The 22,974-nt window shown below is 39.6% G+C and overlaps 1 protein-coding gene across 1 annotated transcript; it reads left to right on the forward strand.

Annotated features, from left to right (window-relative positions):
- Nucleotides 1-79: 79 nt before the first annotated feature.
- Nucleotides 80-22,967, forward strand: PDIA3 (protein disulfide isomerase family A member 3). The gene is made up of 13 exons (XM_024567450.4): nt 80-399; nt 7,984-8,062; nt 9,280-9,397; nt 12,518-12,625; nt 15,534-15,663; nt 18,327-18,443; nt 18,689-18,814; nt 19,482-19,664; nt 20,476-20,584; nt 21,128-21,256; nt 21,818-21,897; nt 22,257-22,314; nt 22,543-22,967. Exons 1-13 carry the CDS (start codon nt 233-235, stop codon nt 22,654-22,656), a joined length of 1,518 nt encoding a protein of 505 aa, XP_024423218.1. The 5' UTR covers nt 80-232; the 3' UTR covers nt 22,657-22,967.
- The last annotated feature ends 7 nt before the right edge of the window (nt 22,968-22,974 follow it).

Genomic DNA, 22,974 nt, shown 5'->3' on the forward strand with positions numbered 1-22,974 from the left:
GCGGTTACCGGCTGGTCCCGCCCGCCGGACGCAGGCGCCGCGCAGCCAATCGGCGGCTGCCACACTGCGGCCCGAGCCGGGCTCCGGGGGGTTGGGATCTCCGGCTTCAGGTCCGCCTTGGCTAGAAGCGAGAGCGCAGGCAGAGGGTGTGTGGTCGCAGGCCCGACTCCCGCAGTCCCCACCGAGCCCCGACCCTGCTGACCAACCCACCTCACCTCAAGTCCTCGTCGCCATGCGCCCCCGCCGCACAGCACTGTTCCCCGGCGTGACGCTGCTTCTCGCAGTGGCCCGCCTAGTTGCTGCCTCCGACGTGCTGGAACTCACGGACGACAACTTCGAGAGTCGCGTCTCCGACACGGGCTCTGCGGGCCTCATGCTTGTGGAGTTCTACGCCCCTTGGTGAGGCCACAGAGCCGGGAGACGGAGGGAGGGTCGGGCTGGGCCGGGGGCGAAGGCGCGGGAACAGTTGGGCCTACGCAGCGCAGGGCCCTCCACCGTTCCAGCGGGCCCGGTCGCGGCCGGCAAATTTCCCAGCCCCGGGGAGCCGAGGTACCTCGTCGAGGGCGGGGAAGTGGGTGCTGATCTCCCGGGGCCGAGACCCGAGAAGGAAACCTGAAGGCCCCTCTCACGCGGGGCCACATCCTTATCTCGGTGCTCTTGCGGCACTTCCTATTTGTAGAGGGTTTAACCACTCCGCTACCCGCCTTGGATGGGTATCTTTCTGAGTGAGTCAGAATTAATGTTCTCCATTCTGGAGACTAGGCATTCCAAGGCCTTGCACTGGAAGCGAACGTTTTTCCTAGCGCAGGGGTCCTGGGCCCCTAGGGTACTTCCTTTCTTCTTGCCCCTGGCCCGGCAGCCATTGGTTTCTAGCCAAGGTCACTCAGTGGTTGCAGAATGGTCATAAGTGCTTTTTGGGACAAGCAATTATTTTGTCCATCGCAGGGTGCACACTTTCTCCATTAAGTTGATCCCTTACTTCCCAGCACCAGCAGAATCCTGTCAAAAAGAAAGAGTAGATGAACGAGAGTAATTTTCGTCAGAGTCTGCCTAAAATGTCAGCCTTAATTAGTATTCTCCAAAAAACCCCCAAAATATTTCAATGAGAAAGTAACCAGGGTTGGAGAAATACTCCACTTCAGGGTGATTTCACTGAACAAGGGTGTAAATTCCTTGGGATGAACTAACTCAAAATAAAAAGCTGGGGATGGGATGGGAGCAAATTGGATTTCTGGCCCAGTAATAACTCTGAGTCTTATTTTTTTTTAACCCCAAGTCTTTACCACAGCAAACTGCAAATAATGATTCTCTTAACGCATGAGATAGCAAGTATATCCATGCTAATTAACAGTACTTAATTTTTTCACCCCTGCCACAATTAGCCTTGATTAAAAACTAAATGTATTCAAAAGTATCAGTAAAACAAAGTGTAGATCTTTCATTTGCTTCTAACTCTGGTCTTCACTGCAGGGGCTCCACGGACTTGTTGAGGGTTACACTAGAAGTCCTGTAGTGAAGACCACCTGAAAGAGAAGCAAGTGCTGGAGGCAAGGAATTTTGTTTTTAGCTTGTGACAGATTTTGTATCCAGGGTAGTACTGATTACATATCATAGGTGGTCTTTAGACATCTTTAGGCTCATATTACTCTTAGAAACAACTCTTCCCAATCATATAACCATGCTCTTAACTTTAAGGAGGTGTCACTGTAATTAGAATGGCTGTTTCAAAGCTGGATGGTGCTTCAGTGACTACAGGGGTCAGCATGAAGTGAGTTGCGGGAAGATTGTGGACAGTTAGGCTTAGTTTAAAGCAGTTTTTTTAAAAAAAAAAAATTGAAGGTGTTCTTTACTACTTTAAAATTGTTGCATGTGCTTCCCTAAGAACTACACATCCCATCATGCACTAAACTATTCCAAAAAGTGGGTGGATTTCTGCTTGTAATTGGTTTAGAAGATAAGGTCATCCTCCAGGATGCAGACAGGAAGGATCAGTTTTCTGAATGAGTAATATGGAATCAAGAAAGTCTCCTATTGATAATATCCTTATTTCTTCACATTCATCTATTTTTATTTGTTAATTCTTAAGCTGGAAATGTTTTTCGACTGCTATATTCCTTTGTACAGATCAAGAGTATGAGCTCACAACTTAGGAACAGTTAAGAATCTTTAGTAAGAGTAAAATGAACCTGTTTTGAGCAGGTTCTTTTTCTGCTTTGTCTTAGGGTACTTTTCCACTTTCACTTTAAAAATGAAAGTGAAAGATTTCTTATCAGTTGATTTTTGTAGGCTAATACTTCCATTATGGAGTTAGTCATCTATGTAATTTGTAAGACTGGGAGTATCTGAATTTCTCTGAGGAAATAAATAGCACTATTTAAATGTTTGTGATAATTTCTGAAGGTTTTTTTGATCAATGTTAAATAATTTTTAAGTCCTCAACATCAACCTACATTGTAGATTTATGCCCTACCCTCTAGGGCAGTAGTAGTATTAAATAATGATATTTGATATACAATGTTTCTAGAGTATAGAAAAAGACTGTGGATAGTATAAAATGGAATATTTAATACTGTTTATTTTTATACATGCTGATTCCTTTACTTGGCATTCCTGCCCCTGCACAACAGCCCCTCCTCCCAGCTCCCAAATTGATCTTTTCAACAAAATTTAGCTCAAAAGTTACTTCTTCCTGCACTGAACAACTAATTAGTTGCTCTCTCTTCTCTGTTGGGACTTATTAATACTGTCCCCCCCTGCCACATTGGTGTTCCTTTAGGGAAAGAGCTATATCAATTTTTCTGTCAGAGGCTAAAATAGCCTTTGGCGTGGGTCAGCCGTGAAGTGATGATTGATGATTCTTGAGTGAATAGATGTTGGGATTTACTATTAACTGCTAAGTGCCATCCCTGAAGTGGATGTGATTATTTGGGTTTTCATATTATCTAGGAGTCAGTGAAAGTAGTGGTTAATCCTTTTTTTTAAAAAAAATATTGATTTTAAGAGAGAAAAAGAAGGGGGGAAGAGAAACATTGATTTGTTGTCCCACTTATTTACGCACTCATTGGTTGATTCTTGTATGTGTCCTGACCAGGAATCAAACTGGTAAGCTTGGCCTATTGGGCACTAACTGACTAAGCTACCCAGCCAGGGCAGTGGTGGTTAGTCTTGATGTTCACTTTCAAACTCTACCTTAGCTTCATTTGTCAGAATTTGTCTAAAATAGTCAGGTTTTTTTTTTTTTTAAGATTTTTTTCTTCTTTTAAATAATTTTAAATTTTTTTTTCATTTTTTTTAAAGAAAGAAGGGAAGGAGAAAGAGGGAGAGAAACATGGATGTGTGAGAGATACATGATCGATTGCCTCTCACACGCCCCCAGCTGGGGTTCTGGCCTGCAACCCGGGCATGTGTCCTGACTGGGAATCAACCAACCAACTGAGCCACACCTGTCAGGGCTGATTTTTGGGGGGACAGGGAAGAAAGATCAGTGTGAGAGAAAAGCATCAACTGATTCTCGTACACACCCTGATTGGGGACTGGGGAATCAACCCATAGCCTTTTGGTGTACATGTCAGCGCCCCAACCAACTGGGCCACCAGGCCGGCGCTAACACCCAAATCTTTGCTGCAGCCAACAATTATTATCTTAACCCATGGGATAGCTCAGTATATTCATACTAATTAACAGTACTTAATTTTTCCACCCCTGCCACAATTACCCTTGATTAAAAACTATCTGTAATCAAAAGTACAGTAAAACAAAGTTCAGGGCAGGACAAAAGTAGATTTACAGTTTTAAGTATGTGAAACACAGTTTATTCTTGTATTTATTAGTTATTGTATTTTCCATATAAACAACTGTAGGCCTAACTTTTACCCTACCCCGTATGTAACTTTTACTTCTAACTTTGGTCTTCACTGCAGGGGCTCAACTGACTTGTTAAGGGTTACACTAGAAGTCCTATAGTGAAGACCACCTGAACCGAGAGGAAGTACTGGAGGCAACGAATTTTGTTTTCAGCCTTCTTGGCAATTACAGCGTATTCAACAGAAATCTCTCTTTATTTTTCTTCTTTATTCTCATTGTTACCATTTTGGGCCAAGTTTTCATTTCTGCCATGTGAAATATATCATCTCTAGGTGGCACTATTTTTAACTCTTTTACCGTTTGTCAGTCCTATATATTGCTTTTAACAACAAGCACTTCACAGTTCTCCAAATATACCATTCTCACTAGTAACTTTTTTTACCCTTCCTCTTATCTGAAATACCCTACCATATTCTTTCTGAAGCCTTAAATGCTTTTTAAAAAAATTATATTGATTTGATATTACAGTTGTCCTAATTTTTCCTCCTTTGCCCCCCCCCCCACAGCACCCCCAACTCCCTCAGGCAATCCCCCCACCATTGTTCATGTCCATGGGTCATGTGTATAAGTTCTCTGACTACTCCATTTCCCCACATCCCCACGGCTATTCTGTAATACCTATTTGTATTTCTTAATCCCCTCACCTCTTCACCCATTTCCCTACCCCACCATCTGACACCATCAAAATGCTCTCTGTATCCATGATTCTGTCTCTGTTTTTGCTCGCTTAGTTTGTTTTTTAGATTCAATTGTTCATAGACTGTATTTTTTGCCATTTTATTGTTTATATTTTTGATCTTCTTAAAGAAGACCCTTTAGCATTTCGTATAATGTTAAACCAGTCATCACTGGTTTGGTGATGATGAATCCTTTAGCTTTTTCTTTTCTAGGAAGCTCATTATCTGTCCTTGGATTCTAAATGATCTTTTGCTGGGTGCAGCAGTTTTCGCTCTAGGTCTCTACTTTTCTTGACTTCGAATATTTCTTGCCAATCCCTTCTAGCCTACAAAGTTTCTTTTGAGAAATCAGCTGAGAGTCTTATGGAACCTCCCCTGTTGGTAACTAACTTTTCTCTTGCTGCTTTTAAGATTCTCTATTTTTAACCTTTGGCATTTTAATTATGATGTGTTTTAGAGTGCGGCTCTTTGCATCCATCTTGTTTAGGACTCTGTGCTTCCTGGACTTGGCATGTCTATATTTCCTTCATATTAGGGAAGTTTTCTTTCATTATTTTTTCAAATAGATTTCCAATTTCTTGCTCTTTCTTTTCTCCTTCTGGCACCCCTATGATGCGAATGTTGGACTTCTTGGGGGTTGTCTCAGAGGCTACTTGCACTATCCTCATTTTGAGGGGATTCTTTTTTCTTCATGTTCTGATTGGTTGTTTTTTCTTCCTTAGGTTCCAAATCATTGATTTGATTGTCAGTTTCATCCACTCTACTGTTGTTTACCTGTAAATTGTTCTTTATTTCAGTTAGTGTATCCTTTGTTTCTGACTTGATCTTTTTTATGCTGTTGAAGTCCTCATAAGTTCCTTGACCCAGTGTTACTTAAGTTACTTATAACCAGTGTTTTGAATTCTGCATCTGATAGATTGCTTATCTTCATTTTCTTTAACTCTTTTTCTGGAGTTTTGATGTGTTCTTTCATTTGGGCCATGTTTCTTTGTTTTCTCATTTTTGCAGCCTCCCTGTGTTTGTTTCTATGTATTAGCTAGAGCTGTTTTGACTCCGTGTCTTGGTAGTGTGGCCTAATGTAGTAGGTGCCCTGTAGGGTCCAGTGGCACAGCCTCCCCTATCACCCAAGCTGGGTACTCGAGGTGCACCCTTCTTGTGGGCCGAGTATACCCTCCTTGTAGTTGAGCTTTCATTGCTGTTGGCAGATCAATGGGAGGGATTTATCAGGCAAGTCAGCTGCAAGGATTGGCTGTGACCACTTACCTCCAACCTCCACCTTCCATGGAGAATCAGCAGTTTAGCAACAGGGTGGTGATGCTCCAGTGTGGTCCGTAGCTGTCCACTGGGTATTCTGGCCCTAGGGTTTCCCAAGTGGTACAGGTCAAGGTCAGCCCCCACCTGTGTTGTTCCCAGGGCTACCCTGCCTAAGTTACAAAGCAATCTGAGATGGCTGCTATCTGTGGTAGGCTTGGAGATTTCCAGACGAAGCCAAGGTATGAATCAAGGCTGCTAGTTCCGGGCCTGTGGCTCACTGAGGCCAGCTGCTGCTGCTTTGAGAGGATTTAGGAAGTTGTGAAGCATGAGCCACGACCGGCCATTCATACAGAAAAGCAGCTTGGGTGGGCTTGTATGTTGGGTGGGCAGAATCTCTGGGGATCTCCAGAGTGGGTCAAACAGTGTTAGTCAAGTTGGTGGAGTGTCAGATATGGCACCAGGTTCCCAACTCTGTGGGGAGAGGGTTTAGAAAAGGAATGATGGCCTCTGTGTTTGATTATGTTCCCAAAGCCTGGGTTTCTCAGATAAATAGGTTATTTTTATTATATTAGATCAGTTGTAATTTTTGTATTTTTGCTATAGCTCAAGTACACAGATTTCAATTTATTATGCATTATTAAAGGAATACAGAGGATGTAATGAATAGTACCATAATTCAGACACATCTAAGCTGCCACTGGTTGTGAGAGGAACCATTATTTTATGTCTCATAGAAAAAGAAATGCTACTATTGAAAAACTATTACATGATTGCAAGACACATCCCAATTTCAGATATGGTAAAATGTGCATCTGTGAAATACGGTAAAAGGAATACTATTTATTCACCTCTCAGTCTAAAAAAAATAAAGCCAGTACAATTGAAGGCCCCCTGTGTACCCCTTCCCCATCTTATGCACTCTTCCATTCTGAATTTGTTATTTATCATTTGGTCCTTTTATATGTTTAGTGATTATGTGTGTAACCTTAACCAACATCTAATATAATATTACAGTCTTTTTTAATAATCGCTTTTCCTTCATTATACTTTGTAATGATGATTTTTGAATAGGACTCCTAAAGACCTTGAAGAATACAAGCTCCTGTAGTTCTTTGTTTTAAACACGTTTTAGGGGGAAATGTTTCCATATTGCTTATTCATCACTTAAATGTTGAGACTTGTCTATGAAATATATCAGCTCAAGTTTTTACTGGGTTTCCTTTGGTTTTCTGATTCTTTTTATTTTTGCTGTCTGTCGGGAGATTACAAAACTACTCACCTCAAAGTGATCCCTCTGCAACACACCCATTTGCTTTTGAAGAGATGGTACACAGCAGGTGCTAGCTGTACACTAGGGAGGAGTATGTTACCTCCCTTCCCCATTGCACATACAGTGTACCTATGGGACAGTTAGCACTTTCCCACAGAGGAGCAGGTGTTTCTGGTGGCCATCTGAGAACATTCTAATTGACATAATGTTTTATCATCACTTCTTATAGCCAAGTGAACTGTGTAGCTGTAAAAATGAGGACTACAGTCTTAAATATGTTCAGATGCTGTGCTAAAACTCTGAGAGGGAAAAGACCTCCGATGAGCTGCTAGAGTAGCTATTTATAACAAATGAGTGCCTTCTGGGCCTCATTCTGTTACCCCTCAAGCTGGGTTTCTTGGTCAAAGAGAGTCATATTGAAGGAATGGAGAAAAAGTTCTTGACGGTGATTCTTACTGAGTTAATATCATATTTCGGACCTTACAGGTTTCAATCACTATATTTTTAAGAAGCCCAGTGTTGTTATCTTAAGGGAAAAATATTGCTATCTTGTCTTTCATTTTACCCTCAATAATTGGTCAGAAGAACTTGAGCCCTTTACCTCTTTAATGTGGAGTACACTTTTGACTGCTGCTTTCAGGACTCAGTTGCACTTTTATTCAGAAAATAGATGCTGCTCTGGACTGAGCCAGTCCTGTAGAGTCAGCCTCAGACTAGAGATAATAGTTTTACCTTCTGAGAGCTCTGGTTTACCCTAATTACTGATGGCTGTTGCTCAGGTAATGCTTTTGCTTTTGGAAGCAGCTACTATGTCAAAAGTAGTGTTACAGTTTGAGATTTTTTTTCCTAGAGAAATAAAGGTAACTAATTCCTAGTATAAAACTGAAAATTTGGCTTTAAAAAAATATGTCTGTATAGGTGTGGACACTGCAAGAGGCTGGCCCCTGAATATGAAGCTGCTGCCACCAGGTTAAAAGGAATAGTCCCATTAGCAAAGGTGAGTATAGATGGATTCTTCATGAAAGGAAATGAGGTATTTTAAGTAATAGTTTATAAAATTGATATTTACTCTTATGGTGCTCAGAAGAGAGAACACTAGTTTCTGGGCAAATACACAGTTGACTATTGTATCAATTGTGGTTTCAAAGGATTCAAAGTAGAATTAAGGGAATAATTGGCAACAGAAACAAGTAGAGTAGGGTAAATGAGAATTAAAGGACAGATATGGAAAGTAAAAGGAGAGTAGTTAAGGTTAGAGGAAAGTTATTGTTGAGTAAATGAGTTCCCTAAACTAGCATACGATGATACATGTAGGAAAATGACATGAGGGTGTTGATAAGTAAGTAAGTAGCTGATCAACCATAAGCTTAGTATGTGCTTCTACAATCAAAGTAATACTTCCAGTATTTTGCAGTTATTCTGTATTAAACCCATAGTTGTTCCAGTCGTAAACCTCACATCTTTGCCAGTCTCAAATAGTTCATACATATTTATCTGGACTCTTTGAAACTGCTTTTAATTGTAATGTTCTATGGCAGTTTGCCATAGGAAAAAAAAAAGAGTTCGGTCTTCATTTAATTTCTGTCTCGTGGCTATAGCCTATAGGCACATTACTTTTCTGAACCTCAGTTTATGGTAAAGCATTGGGATTATACCAAATGACTAAATTGATGGAAATTATTTTCCCTCTTCCTCATTCGTCTCACTAGACGTCATGTTATAGTCCAGATTCATACTAGCTCAGGGAGTATGCTCAAGTATTGGTACCTTTGCTAATAACTGTAGGTGATTTGCCAAATCAAATTATACCCCACTACAGCTAATGGGTATGTATACCTATACATATATCCCCTTGTTGATAATCATTACCAAAATAAGCCACTGTTACTAACTTAAGTGATTTATCCCTCACATGTTATAAGGCAGAAAAAAGGAGGAGATGCTTTAGACAATAGAGACTCCAAGGGCAGAATTTAAACTGTCATTTGTGTGTTTTGTATGAGGCCCAGGAACCTAATTTTAAAGATTTCCTTAGGTGGTTCTTACGTAGCTAGCCCCGCACTAGTCTGCCTTTGAAATCTAATGTTCTGTGACGTGTATGTCAAGAATTGTTTGATGCCTGTATGACTTGACCAATCTTAATATTTTGGGAATATAGGAAGAACCTGTAGCAGGCATTTGGATAACAGGTGGTGTATGCATTTTAATCTGTAGGTCGATTGTACTGCAAACACAAACACCTGTAATAAGTATGGAGTCAGTGGATATCCAACCCTGAAGATTTTTAGAGATGGTGAAGAAGCAGGTGCTTATGATGGGCCCAGGACTGCTGGTAAGGATCCTCAGTTACATTCTAAAATTGAATTTGTTACACACCCTATTCTTTGTAGTGGTAACATGACATTTTTCTAAGCAACATATTTTCAGTTGTTAAAATTCCTCATCTAAGAGATCAGTTTGGTAACTAACAAAAGACTTCTTAAATGAACAGGTTATGTAAATAATACAGAAATTTGAATTTGAGAGTTACAAGATCAAGCAGGCATTTTTTCATTTGACAAGTATTGAGTGCTCTGTGCAAGTGCTCAGTATTTATTGGTAAACAAAACGCATAGGGCTCCTATGCTTGTGATGCTTACATTCTGGAAGATGAAGAAAAGAGGGCAACAAACATGTTTAAAAATACACATAGGTAACCAATGCATCATATCCATTAGGATGACTACTATTACACAGCAAACAAACGCAAACAAACAGAAAATACCAAGTGCTAGTGGGGATGTGGAGAAACTGGAACCCTTTTGAATTATTAGTGTGAATGTAAAATGGTGTAGCTGATATGGAAAACAGTGTGGTGGTTACCGAAAATTAAAAATAGAATTATCATATGATCCACCAATTCCACCTGGGTATATGCCCCAAAAAGTTGAAAGCGGGGTCTCAAAGAGATGCTTACACACCCAGGTTTATAACTGCATTAGTCATGATAAACCTGAATGTCCATCAGTGAGTGAATGGATATATAAAATGTGGTATATTAATAATAACATATAAGTGTGTATATCATACAATAAACACATTTAAAAGGAAGTTAGGACATGAACTACAACATGGTTGAACCTAGAAGACATCATGCTAAGTGAGATGAGCCACTCACAAAAAAGACAAATACTGTGTGAGTCCACCGGTGTGAAGGTCCTACAGTAGTCAAATTCATGGAGACAGAATGTAGAATGGTGGTTGCAAGGGGCTGTGAGGACAGAGTGGGGAGTTATTTAATGGATGGAGTTTCAGTTTTGCAAGATGAAAACAGTACTGGAGATTGGTTGTACAACAATGTAAATGTACTTAATGCCACAGAACTGTGCAATTAAAAATGGTTAAGGCCCTGGCTAGTGTGGCTCAGTGGATTGAGCACCAGCCTACAAACCAAAGGGTTGCTGGTTCGATTCCCAGTCAGGGCACATGCCTGGGTTGCGGGCCAGGTCCCCATTTGAGGGGAGAAGCAACCACACATTGATGTTTCTCTCCCTCTCTTTATTCCTCCCTTCCCCTTACTAAAAATAAATAAATAAAATCTTTTAAAAACTGGTTAAGGTGGTAAATTTTATGTTGTCTATTTTACCACAGTTAAAAAAATTTTAATATAAAGATGTATGGTAAGATAAATTCAGTTAGTGATAAGAGCACTAAAGGAGAAAAAGAAGCCCTGGCCGAGTGGCTCAGTTGGTTGGAGTGTTGTCCTATGCACCAAAAGGTTGCACGTTTGATCTCTGATTGGGGTGCATGCAAGAGGCAGCCGATCGATGTTTCTCTCTTTCCCTTCCTCTCTAAAATCAATAAAAATATCCTCGGATGAGGATTTAAAAGAAGAAAGAAAAATAAAACCAGATGATGTGGTCTTGGAAGGACCACATAGTCAGGGTGACCAGGGAAGGAACGTTTGAGCTGAGACTTGAGTGCTAGGAAGGAGCCAGCAGTGAGATCTGGATCAGAGCCCTCCAGGCAAAAGGAAAGCAAAAAGGACTTACGGTATAACTGAGCTTAGTGTATTCAAGGTACAGAGAGACCAGGAGGTTGGAATATAATTAGCAAGGCTGACTGACGGGTGAAGTCACATTGTGAAAGTCACATCATTATTCTGTCCCATTTTTCTCCTGGGGAGAAAGTAGAATAATGGTCTGTTAGCCTAGGCTTAAGGGATAAAAAGATTGTGTGTGTGTGTGTGTGTGTGTGTGGTTTTGTATGGGGTTATTTTTCTTCTAAACTATTTTACTTACCTAGGCCATTTCACCTCAGTAGGAAATTGTGATTTGGGTGGATCCTATACACAGAATAATTTGACCTCTATGTAGTTAAACTATACAAGCTGGCTTGGTATTGCATTTTCTGCTTTTAAAATTTAGTAAGGCTATAAGTAATTCTTTGTCCTACTTGAGAATTAGGGATTTGTTGTTTGCATAATGGATGTTTCTTGAACTTATGTGCTAGGTATTATTCTTAGACCTAGGTATGTATCAGCAAAACAAACCAAAATCCCTACCCATTTGAAATTTACTTTGTAATGGGGGGAGAGAGATAAAAAATAATAAGGATAGAATATATCAATTAGATGAATGAAAAGTGTTGCAGAGAAAGATAAACAGGGAAAGAGATAAAGGAGCTTTGGAAATTGAATAGGTTTTAGTTTACAATAGGATGGTCAGGGAAGGCTTCATTAAGATGACATTTGAGTAAAGACCTAAAAAGTATGGAAGGGAGCCACAAGGATATCTGGGGAAAGAGGGTGCTAGGCAGAGAATAACATGCACACAGTCATTATTTAATTTATAGTATTATAAACACTTTATGATATTGCTTGTAGGGTTATAAATAAGTAGTTTCTTTGGGGGGCAGTTTAACAATTATAAATGCATGTACTCTTTGACCCAGTGAATCCACTTCTAGGAATTTCTGCTACAGATAGATATACTCAATCATGTGCAAAATAACATTAGTACATAGTTGTTTATTTTAGAATAATTTATAGCAGCAAGAAAGTTGAAACAAATGTCCATCCATTGTTGCTGGTTAAAGAAATTCCGGTACATCCATACAATGAAACACTGCATCTATAAAAAAAGATTGAGGTAGCTCTGTGTACATTGACATAAATTATCTCTAAACCATGGTAAATGACAAAACAAAATACAGAAAGCATGTGTGCGTGCTGCCATTTGAGAAGAAAAGAATAAAAATGCAATTGCTTGCTTATGCCTAATATATCAGGAAGGGTATATAGAACACTGAAATCTTATCCTATGAGGAAGAAACCTGGTAACGAGGGCCAAAGGTGGGAAGAAAACTTCATTGTATACCCTTGTGAACCTTATGAACTTTGAATCATGTGAATGGTTGGTTACCTTCTCAACAGTTACAAATTTGTTACTGTAATCTTTCATCTTGTCTTAAGATGGAATTGTCAGTCACCTGAAGAAGCAGGCAGGACCAGCTTCAGTTCCTCTCAAGACGGAGGAAGAATTTGAGAAGTTCATGGGTGAAAAAGATGCTTCTGTGGTGGGTAAGTAGCAAATAGTGATTATGCCACAAAATCATCAACTTGGTTTAAAAAAATCCTGTATGAGTAAACAACAAAGTTAAAACAGCTTTGGTAACATTCAGGGCAGTTAAAATTATAACTCACAGAATTAGCTTAGCATCACTGTAATGTGGGGGAAAATTGGTGTTTTTTGAGTGTCTTTGTTCTTACAGTTACAAACATTTCAATCAAAAGGCTAAAGTAGGAATATCTTCAGCTTTTTCTATCACGTCTTAAACTCTGAACTTTAACTCAAGTAATAAGGTAGTTAAGAATTAAGATGGAGGATACAAGTAAATAAGAAACCTGTGTCTGCTATTTTCATAGTCATAGGGCAATTTAAAATTTAAGATCAAATTGCTAGGATTTGTGTATATTTTTAAATAACTTGGTCAATTAAACATATTCTACATGTTGGGTGTTCTTTGTTTTGTTTTAAATGTATACATTTGACTGAAGAAATAAAACTGACTTTCTAGCGATAGAAGATGGTTTTTAATTTAAATTTGACTGGAAGCCACTTACCACCTGGATTTTACTGATACAGTATACATTTTACCAGGAATTAACCACAAGCAGACATTTTTTAAAGTATATTTTATTGATTATGCTATTACAGTTGTCCCAATCTTTTTTCCCATTTGCTCCCCTCTGCCCAGTACCACCCTTCCCTCTAGCAGACCCCCTCTTAGTTCATGTCCATGGGTCATGCATGTAAGTTCTTCGGCTTCTCCATTCTTAACTACCCCCTGCCTATCTTGTACCTACCAATTTATGCTGCTTTTTTTTTTAAGATAATTTATTTACTTATTTTTAGAGAGGGGAAGGGAAGGAGAGAGAGAGGGAAAGAAACATCAATATGTGGTTGCCTCTCACGTACCACCTACTGGGGACCTGGCCCCCAACCCAGGCATGTGCCCCACACTGGGAATCGAGCCTGTGACCCTTTGGTTCGCAGGCTGGTGCTCAGTCCACTGAGCCCTCACACCAGTTAGGGCCCAATTATGCTTCTTAATCCCTGTACGTTTTCCCCCGTTGCCTGCTTCCTGGACTTGTATGTCTATTTCCTTTGCAATATTAGGGAAGTTTTCTTTCATTATTTTTTCAAATAAGTTTTCAATTTCTTGCTCCTCCTCTTCTCCTTCTGGTATCCCTATGATTCAGATGTTGGCACATTTGGAGATGTTCAAATCTTGTTCTCTCCTTGTTTTTTTTTTGAATTCTTATATCTTCATTCTGTACTGATTGACTGTTTACTTCTTCCTTATGTTCCAAATGGTTGATTTGAATCCTGACTTCCTTCTCTTCACTGCTGGTTCCCTGTGCATTTGTCTTTATTTCACTTAAGGTAGCCTTTATTTCTTCCCTTATGCTTTTGCCATACTCACGGAGTTCTGTGAGCATCCTTATCACCAGTGTTTTGAACTCTTGTGTGTGATAGGTTGGCTGTCTCCATTTTGCTTAGTTCTTTTTCTAAAGTTTTGATCTTTTCTTTCATTTGGGCCATATTTCTTTCTCTCCTCAATTTGGCAGCCTCTCTGTGTTTGTTTCTGTGTATCAGGTAGAGCTGCTCTGACTTCCCGTGTTGGCACACCTGTTATGTTGTAATGGGCGGAGCCTTAAGCATTCACCAGGTTGGGGCAACCTGCTTCACCACTTTGTGGTGCTATATGTTGGGGAGGGGTCAGAGAGGGAATACTACCACTTGCTGAGCATTCACCCTGTTTCCTGTCACTTCACCCACTTCCTGTGTGCAACTGGCACCCCTCTTGCTGTTGCCCTGGTGGTGGTTCCCAGAGTTGGGTGGGTTTGTGTATGTTCTAGGACCCAGGGGGCACTTTAAAGATTCTCCTGAGAGACCAGAAGTTTCTTTCACCACCTCAATCCCCACTGGATTTTACAGCCAGAAATTATGAGGCTTTATTTTCCCAGTGCTGCAACCCTGGGCTGCGTGGTCCAGCTTGGGGCTGGGATCACTTGCTTCCCAGGTGTCGCTCCTGGTTTTTATCCACCACACATGGAATGTGGGACTGCCCATTCTGTTGGTCTCCACCTGGCCACCCCTCAGGCCAGCTCCCCGGCTCCACCCCGCCTACCCGTCTGTATAAATATTCTTTAAATCCTTTGTTGTCGGACCTCCATATAGTTTGATTTTCTGGCAGTTCTGGTTTTTGTTTTGAGGTTAGTTGTAATCCTTATGGTTGTGTGAGGAGGCTAAGCGTGTCTACCTATGCCTCCATCTTGGCTGGAAGCAATCCGCAAGCAGACATTTATTATACACATGTTTCATTGACTTTTCCAAACTTGAAGGTCTGAAGACAAGACAAAAGATATGGTGAAGTAATTTACATTCATTTTGACATATTGCCTTATTTAATCCTGAAACCCTAAGAAGTAAAGCAGTTTGGACATATTTATTCTGTTGTGAAAAACTAGAGTTAAGATTTGAACCCTAGGCCTTATCTGGGTAGCTCAGTTGGTTAGATCGTTATCCTGGTACACCAAGGTTGTGGGTTCAATCCCTGGTCAGGGCACATACAAGAAACACCAATGACTGCATACAGAAGTGGGATAACAAATCAATGTTTCTATGTCTCCCTATCTTTCCCCAAAATCAAAGACAAAAATTTTTTAAAAAATGACTTGAACCCTGGCAAATCCTCTCCTTTGCTCCTTTAAAAATATTTTGCTGAAGGGCAGAGGAAGAATTCTCATCCTAAATAGTTTGTCAGATTTCCTAGATAGTCATGGCAAGGAGACCCAGTCCTCCTCCCTACTTTGCTTTGCTTTTCATTATACAATAAAGGCTCTAAAAAACAATAATTTAAAGGTTTTGAATTATATCTCAGCACTTATTGTTTCTTCCGTGTGTTTGACATTTTCCATATAGGTTTTTTCAAGGATTTATTCAGTGAAGCTCACTCTGAGTTTCTAAAAGCAGCCAGCAACCTGAGGGATAACTACCGATTTGCACACACCAATGTTGAGTCTTTGGTGAACAAGTATGATGATAATGGAGAGTAAGTAACTGAGATGAATGCCCTTGTAAATCTCTGGACCAATGCTGTTATGTGACTGGTGATTTTTAATGGCAGACTTTTTTTCAAAAGGTTTATTGAGCATTTGCTAGGCATTAAGCTAAATGCTGGGCACTGTTGAGACCTTCGAGGGGCGTCTAGGAGGGAGAGACAGATATGTGGAAAAATGTAAGTGAGCATTATAGGTGCTCTGATAGACATATATGCGGGGTGTGGTGGAAGTACAAAGGATTTTTTGCTTTTGGGATGCCGAGTAGTATCAGAAAAAACTTCATAGAGGTGACTCTTAAAGTGTGCCTTGAAAGATGAAATTTTTCAGGCAGCTTAGGCAGTTGGGATAAAAGTTATTCCAGATGAGCAGCAAGTGTTCAGGCCACGAGCTATGAAACAACCTAGGCATGTTGGGACCTACAGTGCTGTTGGTAGGTGAGGTCATAGTGAGAAAGGCAAGGTTGGAGAGATAAGTAGAGACCAAAGTATAGAAGATGTTAAATGCCATTCAGAAGAGCTCACATTTTTAGTTTGAGACATTTGAGAGTCATTGAAAGACTTTGAGTTGGGAAATAATGTGATTAATTTTGTGTTTTAGAAGAAAAGTCACGGCACCCATAAGGTGATGGTTTGAAAAGGGAGAGGTGGCATGGCAGTGAAGAGAGTCTAAACTAAGGGTGATCTGGGAGTCTAAAGATAGTATTAGGGGCAATGGAGAGGAAGGAGTGAGTATTAAAAAATGTAAACAATAGGATTCAGTCCCGTCATGTGTGAAAAAGGGAAAAGCTAGAGTCCAGGTTTCTAAAGACTTGAATGACTGGGCCTGTGACAGTTGTCATCAAGCTGGGAAGAAGACAAAGAGAATCACATTTGGATGAAATGATGAGTTCTGTTTTGTCACAGCATTTGAGAAGTTTGTGTGACGTCCAGGTGGGGAAGACCCAGTGGACAGACAGTTGGATAGATGAGACTCGAGAAGTTCTGAACTAGAGATAGAGATTTATAGGTCAGCCACATAAACGAATGATTATGGGAACCATTGGAATAGATGAGATCACTCAGGCTGAGCACATAAAGTGTGCCAAGGGCTAGTGTTATTTATTCATATTTAACAAACTACGTGAAGTGTTTTTACTATATATCATTTACTATGTATCATAGCCTCATTTAATCCTCTTGAAAACCCAGTGAGGCAGATCTGTTCTTTTCTCCATTGTACAGAGGAGAAAGCCCTCAAAGAGGCTAAGTAATTTTTCTAGCTTCACATACAAAGTGGCAGAACTAGGATTTGAACCTAGAAAGTGTGGCTGCAGAGTTGGTAGCCTTGATCATAAGGCTCTACCTTTTAGATTGAGAGACTCCAGGTCTGTAAATGGATTTAGAGCTACTTGTGGCTCATTTAAGGACACCATGTGTCAGCCTTTTAAGCTTAGATTTGTTCACTGTGGCTGCCTCCCATGCTTGCCATTTAAAGTGGTCTACTAGCACCTGATTAGAAGTTTTACTGAGAAGCCTTCACGTAAGGCTTATGTGAAGAGTGTCTTAAGGTCTTCATGTGTACTACACACCGAGGCTATATCTTCATTGAAGATAACTGCCTAGTTTCTGTTTTTTGAGAATAACTGCTCTGAAATTGGTAACTGTACTTTAAAAAAAAAAAAAGAAGAAGTACTGTTCACATTCTTGCTTACCCAGCATGTTTGTATTAGGTTCCCTTTTGCTATATAGTTTCCCTGTGTTCTGTGAGTGAAAATACCTGTATTTGAATGAACATAAAGATAATGGTTAATATTGGTAAGAGTACGAGGGGGATGTTAGGACTTAAGTGATAAAATTGTATATGAGTGTGTGTGCAGTAATAGGGGGAGGAGGAATGAATGAAGGAGAAGCTAGAAGTAAGTCAGTGGTAGTTATAATAGTGGCATTTTCTATGAAAGTTGGTATTAGATACAAACCTGTGGCTCAGAACCAAATTGGGGTTCAGTTTTAGTTGAACAAACGGGCTAGAAATTAAAGAAGGAATTTGCTTTAAGTATTCCAATGGTATGAGGAAAGCTTGGCTTAGGTGGAGTGGTATAGTAATGCCAGCAAGAGAAAAATTGGTAATTTTGATTTATGGGTATAGAGAAGTTTAGAACAAAGGAATTTTTTATGAACTCAAGACAAACATTATCATTGTACACCTACCTATAGAATATTACATCTGTAAAAAAAAATCTTAAAGATATTTTCTCTAAACTAATTTTCTGTGTAGGAGAGTGGCAGGGTGTAAGGTATTGTACCTTCGAATAAGAGCAAGCTCTGATTTATTTTATTATAAATATTAGGGTTTGGGGGGAAGTTGGTTCTCTTTGTTATTGTTTTTAAAGGTTTAAAAGTTAATCATATACTTTAACCCCTTTTGTACTCATGAGAGAGCTGATCCCAGAAGAATTAAGTTAATACCTGATGCCAGGAGATTAATGGGGTCAGCACCCTCGTGTTGAGAAGAAGGTCATGTTGCCAAGTCTGTGGTCCCAGAAAGAGAGTCCTTGTGTGCTTGAATTAAATGATGGTAGTAAAAGTGGCACCAAGAGTAGATAGTCTGAGCTTTAAATAAAATATGGGAGGTAGTTGTGCTGTGGTCTACCTGCTAAGGCTTCTTTTTTTTTAAGGGGTATCACCTTGTTTCGTCCCTCACATCTGGTGAACAAGTTTGAGGACAGAACTGTGGCGTATACAGAAGAGAAAATGACCAGTGGCAAGATTAAAAAATTTATCCAGGAAAACATGTGAGTACCTTTTTATACCTTGTTTGGGATTTCTTGGCTTCATTATATTTTGTTTATAATAGTTGAAGTTTATATTAATGCAGGTGTGGGCCCTAGAACTCCGTTCTCCTATAAGGTATATAACTCAGTACTTGACCTAGATGTTGACAATTTCTTTCCTTTTTAAGTGCTATCACTTACTTTGTGATAATTCGATAATATAGCTATAAACCTACCAAATTTTTTAATGTATTCTTTCATTTCAGTTTTGGTATGTGCCCTCACATGACAGAAGATAATAAGGACTTGATACAGGGCAAGGACTTACTTGTGGCTTACTACGATGTGGACTATGAAAAGAACGCTAAAGGTTCCAACTACTGGAGAAACAGGTAATAATAATTTTTCCCCTTTGTAAACAAGTTTACCAGTGTGTAAACAGTTCTTCTAGATATCCTGTGACCATGTGTGATGGGAGAGCAGATAAGATAGGAACCAGTTTGTTCCCAAAAGCATGAAAAGCCATAAGGACAAATAACATAACAAAAACTATATCTAAAATCTATTGGGCATATCTCCCATAGGTATTCCTTTGCCTTGTGATACAGCTGATTACTTACCGCAGAGTAAAAGATGCAAATGTGATCTAAACCATACTCTAAAAACATTGTGCCTACTTGCCCATTGAGACTGTTGAGGCATTTTAGCCTTATAAACTTTCTTTTCAGATTAGTCATTATGTCTGGAATATTTTAGTTATATATATCTCAAGATTCAGTGGGGATGGTCTATTTGATTGGGCACCTCCAGTGTGGCAGTGAAATTCAGTAGGACATTGGAGTATACCATAATCCTGCGTAATCTTGTGTCAGTGAACACAAGATTGTCTTGTGCTCAAGAACACAAGTTCAGACTGATTCCAGAGGGCTGCGTAGACTGTAAAACTTAGTCTTTGCTTTCTAGACTAATTAGTTAACCCTAACTAGCTCTTGATATTGGTTTCAGAAGTGCTTTACCACCCTAATATATCTTGGCATCAATTTTTCTTGTTTCCCACAGGGTGATGATGGTAGCAAAGAAATTCCTGGATGCTGGACACAAACTCAACTTTGCTGTAGCTAGCCGCAAAACCTTTAGCCATGAACTTTCTGATTTTGGTTTGGAAAGCACTGCCGGAGAGATTCCTGTTGTTGCTATCAGAACTGCAAAAGGAGAGAAGTTTGTCATGCAGGAGGAGTTCTCGTGAGTTACAAGTTAGCGTGGGTTTGGGATTTGGTTCTGCAAGGAAACTATTAAAAGCTTTTTATACTACTAAGAATTTATAAAGAATGTTCAAATATGAAGCTAGTCAGGACCTATGACTATCAGTTTTCTCAATTAATTATAGGTACTTACTTTAAGGATCATCATCAATAATAAATTCTGAAAAATATCAAAAGGATGGAAGCTTGGAAACTCTTACATGATTGTTTCCACCCTACCATTAGAAATAGTGCCATAGAGAACACTGGATAGGTCTTTGAGATTGATGTAATTTTAGACCAACCCCTCCCAACCCTACAGAATGTTTTTTCTTCTTGAAATACCACATTGGTCCAAAGTAAACTCAGGCAAATGGAGAGGTCTCATCCCCAGATAATTTCGACCTTCACCTTCTGAGACTTTGGGAGATGAAGACAAGCAAAAAATCTTCCTTGTGAGTAAAATCAGTAAAATGAGAGTCCATAAATAGGCACTGTTCCACCGAACAACAAAATAAGACTGGTTCTTAGGCAGAATTGAATTTTTAGAAGACCAATGTTTTCTTCCTTCTCTGCCCTTTTTAATCCTCTAAGAACACACTAGAAATACAAAGAAGTGGTTGGTTTTTTGTTCACTCAGTAATCCTGCATATTGAGAGATAAGAGCGCCCCCCTCCCCCATTTTTAGGCTTCTGATTTCTTTCTAGTCTTGAAATTAAAGGTAAAATATGTAGAAAGTATTCTAAGATATTGCTTTTAATCCTCTCAATGGTGGGAGTAGAGTAACAAACCTGACCCTTTCCAATTGACAGGCGTGATGGCAAGGCTCTTGAGAGATTCCTGCAGGATTACTTTGATGGCAGCCTGAAGCGATACCTGAAGTCTGAGCCAATCCCAGAGAGCAACGATGGGCCGGTGAAGGTGAGGTGCTCGCAGCCTCTCCAGACCTCTGCACTACTGCCTCTCATTTCTTCCAGAAATACTAGATCTAAGTGGAGACCTTGCCGGCTATCATGTTTTTTGTTTGTCCTCAGCTCCTAACCCCAGACATAAAATAAGCATTGACCGAGCTCATAATGGTCAATGAGGGCAAGAGTATAAAACCTTCATAGAGTTTTCTGGTGGTATTTATATCAGAGCAAGGTTACTCTTTGCGGCAGAACAAGCTAACCCCTAAAAATAATTTTAAGATTGTTGCTATGAAATTATTTTAAGGAAGGATTGGGTAGCACTTGTTTCCTGCAACTTTCTGGACATATTTTGACAGGAGACAGACATAGGAATGAGTTGGTTTCTGGGGAATGGCAACATTTTTAATTGTCTATAAATGTGATTTGGTTTAAGTGACATATTTTCAGTGGTGACACATCAAATTTGAGAGGGATTGGGTCCAGAAACAAATACAACTCAGGAATTTATTCTTCGGCTTACCTTACCAACTAGAGAATCTTTTGTGTTTTCCAGGTAGTAGTAGCAGAGAATTTTGATGAAATAGTGAATGATGTAAACAAAGATGTGCTGATTGAATTTTATGCTCCTTGGTGTGGCCACTGTAAGAATCTGGAACCTAAGTATAAAGAACTGGGAGAGAAGGTAAGTCTGAACCATATTCTGAAGATAAAATTTTAGTTGGGACGTTTACACATGTATTTAGCATTGGCTAATTAGTTAAACCTAATTAGTTCAGTACTTAAGTATGGGCAGATTTTTTCCAACCATCTACTCCTATTTACTCACTTTCTCCTGACTTCCCCCTGGTGTCTGGCCTGAACAATGCCTCTAATACCTGCTTTAACTCCACCCAGACTCAATCTAGAATATAGTTAACAGTATCCAGGCTTCTGAATTTTGGTGATGGCTTATATGAAACCATTATGTTCTTTTATCTTAAAACACTTGGCTTAGCCTTTACAATGTCTTGTTTAGCCTAAATAGTTTTGAAGGTGGCTGCATATAGAGCCTTAATATGGGACCAAGAGAGAAAAGGGAAACTTGTGAAAAACAAGATTCTACGTGCAAGTGTGAACTACTCTCCCTGTCTGAGCAGCAAAACATACCCAGGTGTTTAAAAATATGATTGTTTTAAGTCCTGAATTGACTAAGTGTCCTTCACTGAAAACCTGAAATTTAAAGATCTAACCTTTTTATTAACAGCTCAGAAAAGATCCAAATATTGTCATAGCCAAGATGGATGCCACAGCCAATGATGTGCCTTCTCCATATGAAGTCAGAGGGTAAGTAGATTAAAAACTAATAAAAACATATAGGCAATTGACAGAAAAACACAAGCTGGTAAACCATTTTTTTATTGGGTATCATTTGGGGAGCTCTCATACTCCAGTTGAACCCAGCACCACTGATGTTTTCCTGGCATAGAGTTCTGCAGCATGGACCTACACACTGCCACACATTTTGTGAGCTCTTATATTCCTGAGTTTTGGTAGGATGTACCCTAACCACTGATGGAGACGTATCTAGTCAGATTTGAAATCATGGAGAAAAGTTATTTCCAGAAACAGTTATTGGGGAAGTATATGTCACAGTTACTCTGGAACTAGAAATTAGTCAACTGTTTTTGTTTTTCTTTCCCCAGTTTTCCTACCATCTACTTCTCTCCAGCCAATAAAAAGCTAGATCCAAAGAAATATGAAGTAAGTGCATTGTCTCATATCTCCACAAATAAACACAGACATATTCACACACTCTTGTACATACCTAGCTCTTTAACGAAGTTTACTTAACAGGAAACTCTTTCAGCTCTCATTGTCAGTATATGTGGTTGTTATTGTACTTTTACAAACTCAGGAGGCTTCCTATTGGGAGGGGGAATCCGTGTTCTTTAAAAAATTAAATTCTCATAGTAATCTTTATATTTTCAGGGTGGCCGTGAATTAAGTGATTTTATTAGCTATCTACAGCGAGAGGCTACAAACACCCCTATAATTCAAGAAGAAAAATCCAAGAAGAAGAAGAAGGCACAAGAGGATCTCTAAAGCAGCAGCCAAACATACCACTTTGTAAAAGACTCTTCCAGAGCTGGGAAACCATTGGGGAGGACTGGGACCCATGTGGGATTATTACCTCTCGGGGTTGAGAGGGTGGATGGATATAATCTGAATCCTGTTAAATTTTCTCTAAACTGTTTCATAGCTGCACTGTTTATGGAAATACCAGGACCAGTTTATGTTTGTGGTTTGGGGGAAAAAATGTGTTGTGGGGCTGGGGGGAATTGTGTTGGGGGGTTATTTTCTAATTTTTTTTGTACATTTGGAACAGTGACAATAAATGAGCCCCCCTTTAAACCTTTTTTT

The sequence above is a fragment of the Desmodus rotundus genome, chromosome 7, assembly GCF_022682495.2.
Source record: "Desmodus rotundus isolate HL8 chromosome 7, HLdesRot8A.1, whole genome shotgun sequence".
Lineage (NCBI taxonomy): Eukaryota > Metazoa > Chordata > Mammalia > Chiroptera > Phyllostomidae > Desmodus > Desmodus rotundus.

Coding starts and splice junctions, on each gene's coding strand:
- PDIA3 (XM_024567450.4), top strand. CDS start 233: ATGCGCCCCCGCCGCACAGCACTGTTCCCCGGCGTGACGCTGCTTCTC. Junction 12,626..15,533: donor AAAAGATGCTTCTGTGGTGG/GTAAGTAGCAAA, acceptor TTTTCCATATAG/GTTTTTTCAAGGATTTATTC. Junction 15,664..18,326: donor AAGTATGATGATAATGGAGA/GTAAGTAACTGA, acceptor TTTTTTTTTAAG/GGGTATCACCTTGTTTCGTC.